The sequence below is a fragment of the Anas acuta genome, chromosome 9, assembly GCF_963932015.1.
Source record: "Anas acuta chromosome 9, bAnaAcu1.1, whole genome shotgun sequence".
Classification (NCBI taxonomy): Eukaryota; Metazoa; Chordata; class Aves; order Anseriformes; family Anatidae; genus Anas; species Anas acuta.
Genome location: NC_088987.1, coordinates 16,927,767 through 16,945,930, shown reverse-complemented (window position 1 = coordinate 16,945,930; position 18,164 = coordinate 16,927,767). Strand labels below are relative to the sequence as shown.

The following is an 18,164-nucleotide window of genomic DNA, read 5'->3' as shown; positions in this document are numbered from 1 at the left end:
TGTTTCTACCTGAACTGAATGGGTCAAAACCTGTCCTAAAACCACTTATGTTACCTCCTGCAGCTGTGTTTTTCTGAGCTGCAAGTCGTAGAAACCCAGCATTAGACTGTTGCCTTCAGCTTTCATCAGGAAACACATAACTAGATTTTGGCAGCTATTCCAGGCACTGGGGAACTATTTCATAGAAGTTAACTCCATCAGTGGCAGAGACCCTGTGCAGAAATCCCACACCATCTGTTTTCTGAGTCCTGGACCAGGAAAGATGGCAAGGCAAATGACTTCATTTCAGCTCCTCTTTGCTTTCAAAACAATTACTTCCAACTGCTCCAGCTCCTCCCAGCATGGGCATGGAACTCCCACCAATGTCAGATCTTTGCCTTCCAGTGCTGTGCTGCACCCTACCTACACCTCAGAAATTAATTTCAGGGCTCAGTATAGAAAATTAGCCACCACGGAAATAATTCTTAGTATGCCTCACAGTATGTTCTGCCCAACAGAATCTTTCTCAGGTGTGCCTCAGGGTGCAGCAGAGCTCCGGTGCTCACAGCACTTCCTAGGGTGAGGCACACAGACCCCTTCAGCACAGTATTTTTGGGTGGGAATGGCCTTCCTGCAGCTCTCCATAACACTGTAAATCAGGGAACTGTTTTCCTCATGTACTGGGCTTGCATGACAGGTTACACAGGTGTTGTGCAAGATCTTTATACTTGGTGCTGAAATCATTTTGCTGTTTTCTTCACCTGCACCCATGCGGTGTGACTGTATAGCAGAAATTTCTCATTTAAAAGGTGACACTGTAAGCAAGGTGTTTAGCAGAGGTTGCTCCAAGGAGACATTTAACATGTTTAGGGTCAGGAGAACATGCCTGCAACTGTCTGGTGGGGGTTCCTTCCAAACATGGCCCAGAGAATTTCACCCTGGGTCAACATCCATTTTTGAGAGGGGGGAAGACGAATTTTACCTTTGCTTCTTTTCACTTCCTGAAGTCAAATGGCTGTTAACAAACCCAAAGGAGGTTCCATTAAACATAAATGACACCCCCACAGCTCCTTTATTACCTGGGAAAACATAAGCCAAAAAGGTCAAAAGATCAATCTACCTCCAGGCTGAGTCTAGCAAAGACAAAGAAGCAGCTAGCACATCTTAAGTGAAGTGGAGGTTGGAGAAGAGAATTAAGCTGACTTAATCATCAGAGAAAAAATTAGTACATGCTGCATGCAACGTGGTAACAAATTTTCTAAAGGATGTGAACAAAAAAATGCTGAAGCAAAAGAAGTGCAATTTCTTTGTGAAAGCCAAGAAAGAGCAATCTTTCAAATGCCCAAAGGCATTTGCTGGGAATATATATAAGCTAGAGTATACACACAGATTTCCTTCCTTACAGGGGACGATATGATCAGTGCTAGTGGGTTATAACTTCAGTAACACTAGTGTCACATAAATGTACTCAAAAGAGTCTTGTGGAGAAAACTCTTCCATTTCAAGGACAGTATCGGCACAGAGTGAATAGGTAACAGTCCTTTGGACTCGGTGGGGTCTGTTCCTTACCCAGCGTGTTTGCGATGCCCGTCTTCACGTTGTTTGTGCAGATGTGGCTGATCCGGTTCTCGTGTTCTGGCTTGGCCAGTACAACAATCCTGATGTTCCAGAGGGTATGGATGGCTATCTGCAGGAATGGGAAGGTTAGAGGTTGTAAATCTTCACAGATCTGCAAGCTGTGCTGTAGCTGTAGTCTTCCTGACTCCTTCTCTAGTGCTCTTCCTACACAATTTTTCTTCCTGTGCTCAGAATCTGCTCTCAGTCATTTTAATCAAAGGTGGGAGGAAGGACCTTGCTATTTTCTAGTGCTGTTTTCTAGGTAATTGTTGGATTGCCTTGCTTGCACAAAATACAGTTTTCCAATCACCATGAGAGTCATTAATAAAAGCTCTGCTTTCCTGTGGCCCCCCAGATATGTTTACATTTGTTTCTTGACATTACTTAGAAATGTCCATACCTGGTCTTAGCAAGGCTCAGTTTCTCTTATGATTGTACCTATGTGCAGTTACATCCTGGTTTAGAAGTGCAATAGCCTAGGGTGAGATCTAGGCTACAGCTCAAAGTTTTCATTTTCTTCTTTATGAAGGTCAAAACATCATCACCACTTGACTCAGGTGCTCAGCATCTGCCTTGCTCCCAAGCTGGCAAGCTGGGGAACCTCATGGCAGGGGCCTTGCTGTGGCAGAAGGGCAGAGGGGGCACTGCCCATAGCAATATGCCCTTCAGCCAGCTCCAGGAGAGGACTTCATGGAGTCCGCAGACAGATTAGTTTGCTCTCCCTTAGCCAAATGTGATGAAAATAAAGGGAGGGAAGGAGAGGAGGCGTAGGCAAAATGCTTTTTATTCCTCTGTCTCTTTTATTTGCACAACATGTGCTCTCCTCCTATGCCTGAGTTATGCACAATGATTGGAATAACCCCTCACCACTTTGAAGCTGATGCTGGTGATTTCCTGCAGGGATTGCCTCAGGGTCTCCAGCCATTCCTTCTCTCCTTGGGGATCCTCCTGTGTGCCAATCACATAGATGTCATGAGGAATGTAGTCAGCAGTGTCATCACGGGTCTTCCCCTGCCCCTTGGAGAGAAACCAGGAGGAGATCTTCTTTGGGGGAGGTGCAGCACCTTTTATTAACAAATCAAACACCACAATAAGTCAGTGTATGTTCAAACACAGGACACCAAAAACCCATGTATACACATGCAGGGACAGAAATAATGAGCTTTATATTTGCTTTGTCCTGTATCGGTTTGGTATCAGCCAGGGCAGACTATTTTAAGGTGACAAAAATGCTAACTCCACCTGACTCTTTGATAAGGACTGACTCTGTTTTTACCATCTTCCTTGTTTCATTAGCTTACCAAGGCCAAGGCTAGCTGAGTGTAAAGGCTGGTGGCTGTTCTGCTGGTCTGCCACTGCCTTTACCTTACCTGTGAGCTCAAACAGCAAAGCTCACAGTATTGAAACAGACTTTTCTCCCATAATGTGAAAAATAAATTCCACTGTTCTCAACTACACCCTGTCGCCTTATCTAAATATCACAGATACTCAGCTTGCTTTCCAGACTGGACACAAACAGTTCCTGGGTTCAGAAGTGTCTGACAGGCCGTTATCGGCCATGCTCTTGGCCCTTCTGCAAGACAGGTAACAGTGCAGACTGCTGCACCGTCCTCATGCCAGCCATCATTTCCTACCATCAGAGGAATCTTCCAGTACCCATCTAGGCCAGCTTTATGATCTTTCGACTAGAATCACGGAAGATGTCAAACCACACACAAGAACAATCTTAGAGATCAGCTTCCTTTCTTTCTGTCCCACTGGGATCTCTAACGTATGTATCTGCCCACGAACAAACACGGTATCTGGACTTGGCATTGCAGGTGAGCACAGGCCTTTTTTGCAAGAGTCTGAAGGAATGACCATGTCAGTAGTGAGCCCATACCCATATTCCAGGTCCCAATGAAGATGGTGATCATATCAGGCTCTGGTTGCTCGGAGTGTTTATTCTTCATTTGCTGCAGAAGTTGACAGAACCCTTCTCTCTTCTAGACAAGGAGGAGCAGAGACAATTAATTAGATGCTTAACTCCAGCAACACAACCTCTTGAAAAACTAGCTGAACCAGGAAACTCCCAGCACACTTGAAGGGCAGACTTCTCTACCATTCTGAAACCTTCAAAGAGGCTGTGTTTCCTGTGGTATTTCCTTAGGCGCTTTAGCTTGTGCATTACTTTAACAAGTGCTGAGCTGTTCAGAAAGAAGGCTAGGCTTCCTTCTTCTTTGTCTTTAGGAGCCTTATTGGAGCTATCCTCAGACTCCTCTCTCACTGCTTTCTGACTCTCTGTTCTCCTGCCTCAGTGACAGCACCTACATATGTTTGCTGTCTCCAGTATCTCTCTTTACAGTGTACTTCTGTTCATTTTTTGGGATGTTTTCAGAACAAAGGACAAAATTAATTTTTGCAAAGCCTACTGCCATCTTTCAACAGTTTCTCTTTCTGCTAAAGAATGCCTTTTGTACCTCTCCCACGCAGATACCTGATCCAGGCTGGCGAGTAGGAAATGCTGTGTATTTACCTTGGAATCAGAAAAAACATATTCCTTCCGCTGTGTTTTTTCTTTTTCTGTTTCCAGCACGATGACCAGTTTGTTAGGGACCTTCTGGGACTTGATGAGCTGCAAGACTAAACAGAGACTGAGTGTCATGAGCTACAATCACCAAAACTAGAATCCCACCAAAACTAACAGAACCCTGTTCCCATGCTCAGGACTTACACAGTCCTTTATGTCTGAGCCTTACTTTGTTCTGCCTAACTACACTTTAATGTTGCTTAATCCTGTTCCCTATAGGAATTGATCTTGACCCTGAAGGGAAGAGGACCCCCAAAATCCCTCCTGCTTGGAGTTCTTGTCCATACCAAGCCCTGCAGTCTGATGTGAAGACTTAGCTTCCTGCAGGCAATCTCTCTGTATCCTGAACCAGCTCGCATCTCCTATCAGGTCCTAGCAGCTAAAGTAATTACATACAACAGCTGGAGAAGACTGTATGTGAAAGCTAACATTATCAATCACAGCCAGCAACAGGTTGATTTTCTACAGAGGAGAGAGCCCAGGGGCATAGTTTCTCCTTAACAAATCCTTCTGTGTTTGGCAGTGGGGTTCATGGAAGATTAGTGAAAGAAAAAAATCAATAGAAATATTCCATGAGCTGTCTGTCCAGAAACATCAGAGGGACAGGAAAGTTGTTTAAATTGGGTCTTTACAGACCAACTAGTATTGCTCATCAGTAAAGATATTGATTAACATACAAAAACAAAAATCAGGGGGAAATTCACTGAACAATGCTACTGAAACTGAGTATCTGGCTTCTTACCATCAAAAATCATCACAGAAGTCAATATGTTCATGCAGACTGCTTCTTTCCAGCGACATTGCTTTTCAGCAGAAAATGGGTCTGTTGCAACTAGCTCTAAGTGGAATCTTCCACTTTGTTTAGACCAGGAGGCCAGACAGTTTACCCTTTAAAACAGTCTATGAAAGTTGGTTACCCCAGGATTGATTCCCTACCCTCTGCCAGCTGCTTTGGGGATGGACAGTCTGAACTGATGAGCCAAGCAGACATTCCTGCACTCTGGACCAAACCTTGCCCTGAGTGGGGTCAAAGGGAGACCGCCCCCCATCATCCATGGGACGAAAAATCTAGTCCAACATTTGTGACCTTAAAGTATCTTACTTTTCTTGTGGGTATAGAATTTGTCTTCTGGACCATCCTTAGCTCTCTTGATAATTAGTTTTCCCATTTCCACATCAACCTTGAGATGTATTTTTGAGAAAATTCCTAGAGAATCAGCTTTCACCTACCAGAAAACAGAGAGATTTTTCATAAGCATTCTTCTACACTTCAGTCACATGTATTACAAAATGAAACACTTGCCTGAATTCATAGACACATAGCGTCGTTATGCCAATCCCTCTAGACATCTCTTAAGCATTTGAATGGTGCTAAACAACATCCAGGAATAGCTGTGTTATCTCTGTGGCAGCACAGCAAAGATCCCAGAAACCGAGATACTGACATAAATCTGCATTACTGCCCTTCAACATTATGATTAGAATTGTTAAAGAAGAATGTTTACCTCAAAAGTGACAGGGGGTATAAGGGAGCGCCGGTGTGTTGAATCAGGACCTTCAATCAGCAATGTTTTCACCTGTAAAAGACTCTGTGTGTACTGAATTGCATTTGGTGATTCTACACTACACCGAGAGCAATACAGTCAGAGCAAAGAAATCTTACTGTTGCAGAGGATTGCACTGATGATGAACAACAGGCATAAGAGAAGCATAACTAGAAGCAAAAGATGATAAGAAGGTAACATAAAATAGCTATATATGTGTATATATATGTATATAACTACCTTTTCTTCAATGGAAGACAGCAACGAGATCAGCTGGTTAAGTTTCGATACAATATTGACTGGACTAGCTTCACCAAGCATCTGATAACCATAGCATAGAAACAAAAAGAGAGAGAGATGTGTAATTACCAAACCCACAGAGCATGGCCTGGAAGTGCAGCAGTCTCACCCCAGGAACCCCTCACATATAGGGTGAGCAGCACTGGTGCCTCTGCCACCCTCATCTGCAACAAGCAGCGCAACAGCACAGGCTGTGGCTGAACGTCTGCAAGTGTGGCAGGGTGAAAGGGCAAATTTACAAACCCTGTGTAGTTAGAGGCAGCTGGACATGCAAGTGGAATTTACAGAAGGACAAATGTGTGGTCCCAGCCCACAGCCTGAGGGAGGATAGGAAGACCGAAGCCTCCAGGCAGTTTGCTGCACTTTCCTCTGGGCAGAAAGGGAAAGCAGGCAGAGGAGACCATGGGATAAGTGAAACTGTGGGAACGTAACTCACTGTGTGCCCTCTAACTGAAACCAGAAAGAGGCTGAAGAGACCAGAAGCGGTATCTCATCACCTGAATCCCACCAGTCACTGCCGTGAACCCAGACCCCTTCCCTCCCTGGGTGACAACCACCCGTACTCCTCTGTTCTCCTTTTCCCACCTTCTGGCCGACTTACTTGTGAGCGCTGATGGATCCCGGGGTGCAGCTGCTGCTCAAACACCTTCTGGATGGACTCCAGAGAAGGGAGAGTCCGAGAGGCTTCACTGGGAACAGAGACATGGCAGAGGTCTAAGGCTGAGGGCTGGTCCCTGGGTCGGTCAGCACTTGCTCTTTGGACACGGCTGCACAATAGCCACCACAGGCCTGCATTCACACCAGGCCTGCTCGTGCCACGTGCCATGCCCTCAGCCCCTACTGCTCGCTGCCCTCCGAGCTGTGGGGACAGGAGGCGTGAGCGGTTCTCAGTGCCCCAGTGACACAGCCGTGAGGGCAGGTGAGAGCCAGGCACCCGGCCTGGCCCTGCAGCAGCTGGGTAGGGGCTGTTCTGCTGGTTTCCCTTTGGAGATGGTAACTTCCTACATCTCTCTAGAAAGACGCCCCAGCCTGGGCCAAACCAGATGACATTGTATAAAATGAGCATTAACACAACAGTGGCAACTGATAGATCAAGGCACACTCAGAAACCTCAAACCCAGCAAAGTCTGGAGCCTGTGAATGCCCCAGCAGCAGGAGGAGCTTGGTTTAGCAGAGTCCTTGCACAGCTGCTGACACTGACTCAGGATGCTGGGGACACTGGCGAAGAGGAAACTCATTTTCAGATTTTTCAGCTCACATGACAAAGAGAGGCTCTGGGCGCAGTGAGCTGGTGGAAGAGCCAGCCTTTAATCTCTTGGACGGGAACCTTTTGTGAGTTACAATGAGATTCCTTCAGCATTTCCCAATTATATTCCACAGGATGCTCATTTGTCAAACCACTGTTATATGAATTTGGCACAGAAGCCACGGTCTGATAATGACAAAACTTATCACGGAAAGAGCACGCAGGGAGTGCAGGTCAAAAGGAAGGTGATGGTGGGGAGCAGTGCTAGGATGCTTGCACTGTGCCTAGTCAACAGGGGATATTAATGATTTCCCTCACTTTCCTACGTCTGCATGGACCGGATTTTACTCCCTGTTTGTTGGGGAAAGTGCTCCAAAGTGAAAGTGTGCCTAACAGTCTGAAGATTAGATATTTGTCTAGGTGCTGAACCATGGATGATTAATTACCTAAACTAAGCACTCAAGTTTCAAATTTCAGTCTGAAAGCCTTTGCCACAGAGCACACGGAAGTACAAGGCACATTTAGGAATCTGCTGGATGCACTAAACCTAGTCCTGCAACACCAATATTCAGCTTTGGGTCAACTAGAGCCAATGTCACTGCAGACTGCTCTGGCCCCAAAGCCAAGACTCCCATTGATTTCTGCGGGCACAAAGGCATGCCCCCTGAGGCAGCAGGCAGCTGCAAGAGCACTGGGTTAAATTCGGTGTTGAAAGAACAACAGGATATTTACTGTGACCAGAAGTGTAGGACATATAGCCCATCTCTCGAAAACACAGAGCAGCAGCTGCTTGAACCAGTTCAGAGAAGATTTCTCATGGGAAAACTGCCCTCTGTTTACTTTATGGTGCAATATGTAGTGTGGCTGTCAGGATGGGGGAAGAGCATCTGCAGGCGTACAAACTCAACAAAACCACAAAGTGGTTTGATTGCACTTTTGTTTTCTTCTCTTGATAGTATAAAGGAAATATATGTAGCGATCTTTATTGAAGTGTCAGAAGCCTGTGTGTCCAGATACAATTGCACAAATGCTCATATCACAAGTGCTTGGAAAACTACCTTAAAAGCTCCATGTGGAAATTATCTAGTGAAGAGTTTCACTGGTAGGGCACTCTGAACAAAGTCCACTCACATGGGTTCTCCCCACTCTTTGCTGCACTGGTGCTGAGCTGTCTATGAATCAGCTTTCCAGCCCCTGCAGGATTCTCCCGACTAAGGAAACCCTTGTATGACAATTTATTAGCACCGAATACTTTACAAAAGTACCCATCAGCTTTACAAGTTTCTGCTTTGCTTCCCTTTTCAGTATATGAGCCACCAAAGAGAAAAGCCTCTCCCAGGAGGGTTGCCCTGCTGTCCCCTGGGCTCTGATAAGATGTGCCATGGCTGTCCTGACCCCCTGCCCACAGCTAGCCCTAGAAGCTGGGAGCAACTTCCAGCAGAGTTAAATCCAGCCTTCAGTATCTTTAATGCATACTAGGGTCTGGCCCTTGCTGAATTAATCAGGGATTAGTGGTGAGGGGGGTGAGAGGAAGAGATCACAGACAACACTTGGCCCTTCTGGTCTGCTGTGCTCGAGCTCAGAAATGAGCCCTGCACCTGCCCGTGGATTATACACAAACAGGGAAATGCACATGTAGTTCACAAGCAGTTGGTACAGTTCCTCTCCTAACCCCATGTGCACCATAAGCTGTGCTCCTCTCCTAACTCCTGAGTAGTTCTAATCTGCATCCCCACTACCTTGCTAAGGCCGGCAGTCTCTGCTTGGCCACATCCCGCTAAGAAAACTTGGAGGTGAGTCAGTCAGAGCGCACCGGGATGCTCTTTTCACAGTGATGGCAGCATCCTGGTGCCTGAGAGTAACCCAGAAGGTGGCACAGCTGGGCTCTGGGAGACTGCAAGAAGCCAGAATACAGCACGGCAAAAACCAGCTTCACAGCAAAGCAGCGTGGCTCAGGGTCAGCTCAGGCACCGTGTCTGCTTGCTCACTCTTCATCAGCAGTGCCAGGAAATGCAAAGGTGCTTAAACTCCAGTGAAAGGTCTCAAACTGTGCCATTTTTTTTTTTTTTAATTTTTATTTTTTAACCTAACCCTAAATATATTGAAAATAATGAAATAGAACATTACTGAAGGAAAAGAGGAGACAGCCTAGCAACACAGGAATTAGCTGTACCTTCAGCTGGAATCCCTGTACAGCTGAAGAAAGCTGAGGTAAATAAAAACTAAATTTAGGTAATGCCACTGATTGAATTTGAGTTCAGAAGTCTGATGAGGGAAGGAACATAAAGCCCCAGACAATCTCATAGATTCTGCACAAAACAATTCAATGTCGAAGCATGATAATTAGCTGACTTGAGCTAAACAAGCAGCTTGGCAGGATGGTACAGATTCATGGGACAACTGGAACAGCAGCAGAGAGGTCCCCCAGACAGATCTGAGACTGAAAACAGAACCCGTATTTATTAGATACTCATGAAAAAGTAAATGCTCCATCTGGCTGAAATAAGGGGCAGATAATAAGGAAGAACTGGGGAGGAGGAGAAGAATTCCACGAGTACGTAACATTTTCAGAACTACATGCAGCCACTAAAGGGGCAGAGGGCAGGCTGCTTGTCCCTTGCTGTGTCTGGGGGTGCTGTGCCCCTGTGCTCAGCAGGAAGAACTGCAGAAGAACTGACCCAGATCTGTTCGAGGATGATGCTTTGCAAAGTCCAGTCACGAAAAATCCTACAGAAAATCTGGAAAGGTAAAAGTTGTCCTGGCACTGTAGAGGACTGTGAACCTGTTGCATTTCTTTCTTTCTTGCCATCCCATGCACATTTCCAAGGGTTATGAAACCCAGAGAAGGTGAAGGAAAATAAATTGGAAATGGAGAAAGCCAGCCATCATCAGAACAGCAGTACTGGAAATATTTTAGTAGCATAAAACTTTCGCTTGTGATTTCATTAGATTTTAGTTTCCATTGATCAGATTTATTCTTAGCTGGCCACCTGGGTCTCCCCCATGTGGGCGTAGAGAAGCAAAAACTCTTACGCAGGGTGCAGAAGAAGGGCAGCTCTTTGTACACCCCATTCTCAGTCCTGCTGGGGCTCATCTGTGGGTGGCTGGCTTCTGGCAGGAGTAGCAGGGCTGCGTACGCCTCGCCCTTTGCCTGGTAAAATGTGCACTGCGCCCACCCACATCTTCAGGGGAGTAATTGTGGTCCCAGGCAGCTAAGAACGTCACTGACTCTCTGCCTTCTGTGCATGGGTTAACGCTAAGCAGATCACCAGTATCCTACCCTCAGTTTAGTTCTTTCTTCTGCCTTGGTGAGCTCTAGTAGTGGTGAGATCTAGGACCATGGCAGCAGCACTACCAGCCTCACTTCTAAATACTTTGGAGAGAAGGATATTGCAAGCCACACATAAAAACCTGGAAGTGGGCCCTCTGAAGTAAGGTGCTTTCTTTAACATCTTTGTGCCAGTGTGTGCTAACCTCCTCATTTGCTTACAAAAGCAGCAAAGAGGGGAAATCACATCTTTCCATCAGAGAAAATACAGGGAGCTCTGCAAGGTTTTAGCTCCATGTTGGAGTTTTCCTATTTGGTGCCTGGAAGGGCTACAAATGGGAAAGGCAAGATTTGCAGAGTCTTAGGCTTATTTCTCCTTTCTTTTGAGCCGGAATTTACTGACATCAGTGGAATTGCTCCAGGTTCACAATGCTTTAGTGAGAAAGAAAATCAGTGTTTAGAACATAACTATACACCAATATGTGCTTTTTTCCATAAACAATGTGTGCTTGACAATTCCGTGGGTGTCATTTATGCATTACCAAATTATTCAGTTAATCGGTTATAGTGCATATTTTGCTTTTCTTTCTAAACAAAGAAAAAAAGCCCTCTACTAAAAACGCCACTGACTGAAACCACCTACAGGTAAACTTCACTGCCAGAGCTGTGTTTTTTACTTAGATTTCACATCTTTGGGCCAGAATCACAGGTCATGAGATCCAAATACAATGTTTTTGAGGGTAAGCAGGTTTACTACGCCAGCAATGCAGGTTCTGAATGCATGCACGTGGCACTTACATTAGGCTACAGCATTACCGCATTATACTGTTATCTCTGAAAATCAGCCTGTCATTACCTGAAGAGTCCTTTGCAAAGAAGCGTAAGCAGTTTCTTCAGCTGGGGAAGATTGCTTGAGCCAGTCTGCACCATCTCAAAGTCACTGATGATGTGAACTCGCAGGTAATCCTGGATGAGCTTAAGATGCTCATCAGAAACACTGGGAGAGAAACAAACAAGTCAAAAAAGAGCTCTCTGCTCCCAAATATTAGGCAGCTTTATCATTTTTTTATTTAGTTTTTCTGAAACATCCACTGTCAGCACAGACAGATGGGGGCAGTGTGCCTTGGATTTCAGTGTAAATATGCAATTCTCAGAATTGCACTATGGATCCCTCCCCACACTGCTGATACCTTCTCCTCTCTCCCCTTCACCACCCTAAATTCTCTCCTTCCTGGCTGCTGAGCGCTCATGCCAGGGGAGGTGTTGTGATGCCTAGCTCTGCCAGAGCCACAGGCAGATCACCAGCCCTGGAAGGTGAAACCAGGCTGCTGAGAGGTAGCTAATAGTTGACAATTTGGGGATTCTGGGGAGATGAAGACCCCTTTTCATCTCATCATATCCCACTTAGAAGGTTTTATTCCAAAACAGTCTTGAGGGCTGCAGAGCCTGCAGAGCTGTATGGGAAGCACTGCCTCTGTGGTGCCTGGACTCCAGCATGACAAGAAGGGATGACCCAAGCAGGCTGTATGTGCTGTCCTGTGCTCTGACAAATGTAGAAAGTCCCAGCTGGCTGACAGCAGACGAAGTGGTGCAGGCGGCCAACCAAAACTGGGTTTCTCCCAGTGAGCCGGCTGCTACTGGCTCACCACAACAGGACCTGTGCTGCCATGCACTACCACTGTTTGCTCACCCAGCCTCCCACTGCCCTGCCCACAAGCGTGCCTTCTGATTATTATTATTATTATTTAGTTTTGCAGATCTGACCATTAAATGTCACAAAGCTTCCTCTAAGGCTTCAGTGGATGCCCAGATTTGACAAAGCTGGCATGTGGGACAACATGAGTCAGATCTGTAGCTGCAATAAATCACTTTGAGCACCTGGAAATGCACCCCAGTTTATTCTTTTTGAGGACTTGCTGATGGCTCCTGATTCAATCTGTAGTTTAGGTGCAGGGCTAGCATACCACATTCTCTCAGATATCACCAGAGTACATACAAAAACTATAACTCGGTGGAGAAAGTCTATCGTTGATTTTAATACTTCAAAAAGTATCTTTTCTAGATGACAGCTTGACCATAAGGTGTAGCCAACACACCGTAGATCTCAGTCTGTTCTCTATTCATTAGTGTAAATGAAAAGTAGTTTGGCTGAATCTTTGGGACAGCTGGGGACCTATTTGAGACTCCAGACAGTGCAGAGCTGGACTGAAGGCTAATTCTGCTGCTTGTGACTTGCCAACCTCACCTGCTCGTGTCCTGGTACTGCAGTCGCTGGAGTAGTGTCTCAGAAAGGGACAGTTTGTTGACATCTGCCACCCTGGAGTTTTCAGGGAGAGAAGACGTGTCCTTTGTCTCGCTGCTTGGCAATGCCATGAGGATGTTGCGTGGGGGCAGGATAGGAGGCGTGGGCACCATGTCTAACGAGGAGGAAGGGACAGGCACAGTCATCCCAGCACAGCAACGTGACCACATCCCCCTCTCCCCCAGGCAGGGCAGAGTTTGCACCACAGCAGCAGTCACTGCAGAAACCATCCCTTCTGAAAGGCCTGTGGTTCCACAGCTGGGAAGCTCGGGGCTCAGTCATACCCTCAGCGATGTGAGACCAACGGGCTGAGCCACCAGGCGTGGACCTCATGTGTGCTCGTGCTCTGCCTTGCAGCACGGCCTTACCCAAGCCACCCTGATTGTTCCATCTGTGGAGCAGCTATGAAGGCTAATTAGTTACTATGAACATAATGCTTAGAAAGCAGAGCTGTACCTCATCCATATCATTACTATTATGGAGATGTGCTGCAGGGGCAGAATGGATGGAGGGACATGTTAGGAGGAGCACCAGAAGCTGCTGATGGAAAGAAGTGGACAGCTGAAGTAAGCAGACATGGATGGAGAAAATGTAATGCAATACAGAGGCACTGAATACCCTGCCTTGTCCTGGAGCCATCCAGTTGGAAATGCAAAGTGTTTTCCTGCTCCCTTAAATCCGTGACATCTTGCTGCTCAGCATATTATCCTTCCCTTCTCCCTCTGGGAGAAGAGTGGACCTCTCCATTTATCCCAACCCTTGTTGCCTTTCTTTTCATACCTACTGCTCCAGCACTTTGTTACGCCTGTCCTATGGAGCTGGTTGAGTTAGAATCACAGAATATCCTGAGTTGGAAGGGACCCATAAGGATCATGGAGTCCAACTCCTGGCACCATACACCTCCCAGAAATTCAGACCATAAGTTGACCAAGAGTTGTGAGGTTTTTTTGTTTGTTTTCTTAGTTATTCCTAATGGTCAAATTTTCATTATTAAAAACACCACACCATCAAAGAACTGATCCTTTGCTCTTGGGCAGAAGCTGTGACTCACAGAGCTACCACAACCCTGAGCAACAGCATGGCTGAGCGGTGCATCTGTGGGGTATCTGGGTGCTCATCTGCAGACAGAGGCACCTCTGCGGTTCTGTGCTCTTAAGCAGGCATCTATAGGCCCTACATGGTTCCTGGATGATGGCACCAGAAGCATAACAAAATTAAATTCTGTATATAAATGGCCCCACCCACGTGCTAATATCTCTCCATCTAAAGGCTCTTAGTCTTGGCTAGAACTTCACTCCCTGCTGCTTGCCTCTCTGTGTATTATTTTTGCTGTAGTTCCCTCCCCCGCCCTGAGAGCAGGAGATTTAATGCAGCTGGCCAAAAAAACAGGAACATCTTTCCTGAGCAGCTTTGCAAAATTTTGTTCTGTTTCTTCATGATAATTGCAAAGCAAAATCTTTCAGCTCCTATTAGAGATCCATTGGATTGCACAAACGTACACAGGCATATCAATCTGCTTTAGTGCAGATGCCTGTCTGTCATGGGGAGCAAATCCTTCAAACAATTTTTATTGTAATGCACATCATTTCCGGACAGACATCAGAAAGGCCAGGAAGGATGCCTCTGTGGGCACGACCTTCCCCTGGGATTTAGGAGAACAGTGACAGATCCCAGGGATGATCTAGGAAAAAAAAAAATCCAAGGAACGAACCTAGACCAGTGAGTGTCAGGAACCCACAGTGACATTTCACATATAACATTTGGGATGATGCCAGTCACACCTCTTCAACATACATCTGCCTCTATACAAAGAGCCAGACTGTCTGCCACTGTGGGATGTGTGCCCTCTGGCTATGACGGTTAGAGACTTCCTCTAGATCAGAGCAGAAAAGGGGGGCTGAGTTTCAGAGGGTCCAAGACCCACAGCAACTGCAGGCAGATGCAGTGCAGAGAGATGTGATGGAAGTCTCTAGGGAGCACCTCTGCTGCTGGGACAGCAGTCCTACAGCTGCAGTGCAGGAAGAGCAGTGCAGAGACATGAGAGATGGCTGAACCCAGATGAAGGACAACAGATTAGTCAGCTCTGCACCCAGGACAATGTACTCTGCAGAGAGCCTCAGTGTGTTCCCTCAGGGAGCTGGTGTTGCTCCAGATGCAGTACCTCTCTGGGGCCATGGGGATGCACTGCTTCAAGGTCTTGATAGCTCAGGTCTCTGTGCCCTGCACCAGTTGTGTTGCACAACACCCTCTAATCCTCCTGCCAGCACTACTATCTCCAGTCCAGAGTAAGTGTCAAGGGTCTGCCTCATCGAGTCACGTCATAGGATTCTTACCAGCATCCTCCTCTGGCTCATCCGGAGCTTCTTCCTCTTCTCGTGGCACTGGATATTTGAGGTGCCATACCAGACCCATGTTCTCTTTCTTGTAAAATTCTATCAGTTCCTCCAAGTTCTCAAAATACTTCACGGGAACACCCTCTGATGCCTGAAACAAAACACAGAGGCTGTCATGGCCTGGGATTTCCTACCACAGAAACACTGCTCCTCACAAGGGAAAAACAAAGTCAGAGAGAGAGCAAAACCCACACTCGCTGTCCAGAGAAAGCCAGCCCAGCTCTTCCTGCCTGTCAGACCACTGGCTCTGTGCAGAACAACACTTGCAGTGCAAACAGAAACAGGTACGCACACATGTTCCAGCCACTGTCAGCAAAATGGCAGCCTCAAAGGTTCAGTGAAGCCAAATGGAAGGGCGCTCTCGCTTGATTCAGTGTGCTTGGCATCAAAGCAGAAGAAATCGTTAAAAACAAAGAATTCTCCCGGATCAATTTTTTGCATTCCCTCTTCTGCTGAGCACATATCCTGGACTATCTTGTATTTTGTGGCATCCAGGAAGAATTTTTCTGTCAAATTGCAAGATAAACGCGTCTAAATCTAGATGTTAGCATCCTATTCCTTCCAGGATTCAAAAGCTCAGAGCCACGTTCAAATGAAACAAACTGGCAAGGCACTGTCATGTGAAAAAAAAGGTGCTCAGATGAAGATTTCGGAAGCTGAGGACACAGATAGCACTGTGAATGCATCAGGCAGGCATGACACTGAGCTTGCCAGCTGAATTTTAACTATGACTAAAGCTGTTTCTAGCACAGCCCTGGCCACCAATCTCAAGAAATAGATACTTGTAAATGGCAAATAGAGGGAATAAGGTTTTAGACATTTGCAGAGGCAAAGTTTCAGAGCAATTGTATCTATATATCCGAAGTTGCTGTGAACAGTAAATCTGTTGGGTTTACCAGGCAGGAACAGCAGCCATCCCTGCAGTCCTGCTACTTTGCTCCAACCAAGGGCCCTACCCAGGGCAGAGAAATGCTTTGTCACGGCTCTGCACAGACCTCCCCGCCTACCGACCCGAAAGCGCAGTGTATTATCTCCAAAACTGCACGTAAGGATTAGGTAAACCCTTAAGAGAAGCTCTGATCACCCCTGGCGGGGTGTGCTCTTTCTGGATGAGAGGTTTTCCCAGAGAAGCCCACACAAGCGAGCCCCACCTGCACGTGCAGCAGAACATCAAGGACAGGGGCAGGACCACGTGCGGTAGCTGCTTCCAGAGCTACACCAGGAAGCGTTCACACCTGCGGACACAGCAGTAGCGGGCTACCAAAAGAAATACCAGATGATGCTCGTGGCAGGCTTGACTTGCACTATTTTACACGTATACAGCTAGATTTTGCACAGGAAACATGTTTATGGTTTAGCTGCTTAAAACTGCGCTCTGAAATAACTCGCCCAGCAGCCATACTTGAGACATTCTGGCTCGAGACAGGCAGGACACGTTCATTTCTTTTTGCTTGCAACAATTGGCTGTAAAAATTAACATACAAAAAGTTTTAACGCAAGTTTGAACAGGCTTATTTACCTGCCATTTGTTTGCCCAATCTCTTATTACCTGTGAGCCTTTTTTAAAGGCAAATTCATTAAAAACAAAAGATTAAACAGGAGAAATGCTGACATAAGCCTCCAGTGAGCAGAACAGGAAAATGTCTTCAGTGAGCCCTAGCAACAAGATTTCTTTTCAGCTTTTCCTCAAAGAGTAAAATCTCTGGCCAAAAATGAAGACAAAGCTTTCAGCGCCGAACCACATTTGAAGCCTTCAGTACCCTCAGGCCCGTCTTTCTGTTCTAACTACACCCGCATGCCTCTAAAGGCACAGCAAGAAATTTTCCTAACAAATGCATATGATGCTTGAGAGCTCTGCCTGCACAGCCTCCCATTCTGCCTCCCAGGTGTTCCAGCGTTTAGCAAGATTTATTCTTCTCACATTTTGGAAAACAGCACATTCAGCATTGAGGCAGCACTTGGGCAAACAGTGGATTATGTTTTCATTTTGCCCTGAGCTACCCTGAAGGGCACCTGGAAAAAGGCATCAGGCCCGTAAGAGTGCGCACTGAGACCCTAAAACACTTAGAGGGTAAACAGGGAGGGTCGGGGTTTGCCTTCTGGATCTTTGCAAGAGGAAGGATTTGCTGTCAGAGCTCTCCCCCACCTCTTGGATCACTGCAGCCTGCCCCCACTCCTCTTTCCAAACTTGTCTTCACACTCCTACATCACTTTCCAAAGGCCTGGCTGTTTGCCTGCTTCCCTGACCTCCCCTGAGGTGGGGGTGAGCCATCCCGCTCCTGAACAGCATCCCTCCCACCCCAACGTCCAAATGCTGCCGCATCCAGCCTTGTTTTGCCTCTCAGCTCCTGCAAGACAACAGCATGCCCTGCACAGCTCTCTTCAGGACGAATGGAGCCTTGATATAAGTGGGAGGAAAGGCTGAATTAGCACTTTTTGCTGCCAAGGAGAGTTTGGTCTCCGAAACCATCCTGGTCTCTGTGGTAACCAGAAGCAGCAGCATTTTGTAACAGGCCTCCTTCCTCTAAACTCATGGCCTTGCATTTAAGGAGTGGACCAAAGCCTGTGATCCAGCTCAAATTCCCCAGAGAGGCGATAAACCCTGGCTCATGTGCAGGGACAGACATGCAGAGAGGCCCGGGTGTTACACACCTTATTTCTGGCATCTTGGCTCAGGCATGCGGGCTTCAGCCACCTGCATGAATCCAGCCATCTCCTCTCTCATGGACAACTGGGACTTGTGGCCACCCCATCCTTCACTCACCCTGCTCCAAGCTGCACCCCTGCCATGTGGAGTAGCTGGGAATTGGATGCACCTGGATCCAGCTGCTCCTTCCCAAAGAGAGCCAGTCTCCTCCAAGTGCTCTCCTTCCACAGCACATTCAGGGCAAAAAGGACCCGTTCCCCACTGTGCACAGCCAGCATACAGGACAGCGCTCTCATGGA

General features: G+C 46.8%; 1 protein-coding gene across 2 annotated transcripts in view; it reads right to left on the bottom strand.

Moving 5' to 3' along the window:
* INPP5D (inositol polyphosphate-5-phosphatase D) overlaps positions 1-18,164 on the bottom strand; it is a 52,632-nt gene that overhangs the window by 12,215 nt on the left and 22,253 nt on the right. For both annotated transcript variants that reach the window (XM_068692311.1, XM_068692310.1), the window contains exons 3-14: positions 15,159-15,309; positions 12,769-12,940; positions 11,380-11,520; positions 6,611-6,698; positions 5,950-6,030; positions 5,671-5,742; positions 5,268-5,391; positions 4,112-4,218; positions 3,479-3,581; positions 2,464-2,660; positions 1,549-1,666; positions 962-1,058 (exon numbers count right to left, since the gene is read on the bottom strand). In XM_068692311.1, coding sequence (XP_068548412.1) covers positions 962-1,058; positions 1,549-1,666; positions 2,464-2,660; positions 3,479-3,581; positions 4,112-4,218; positions 5,268-5,391; positions 5,671-5,742; positions 5,950-6,030; positions 6,611-6,698; positions 11,380-11,520; positions 12,769-12,940; positions 15,159-15,309 — 1,451 coding nt within the window. The remainder of the gene's footprint in view (positions 1-961; positions 1,059-1,548; positions 1,667-2,463; positions 2,661-3,478; positions 3,582-4,111; positions 4,219-5,267; positions 5,392-5,670; positions 5,743-5,949; positions 6,031-6,610; positions 6,699-11,379; positions 11,521-12,768; positions 12,941-15,158; positions 15,310-18,164) is intronic.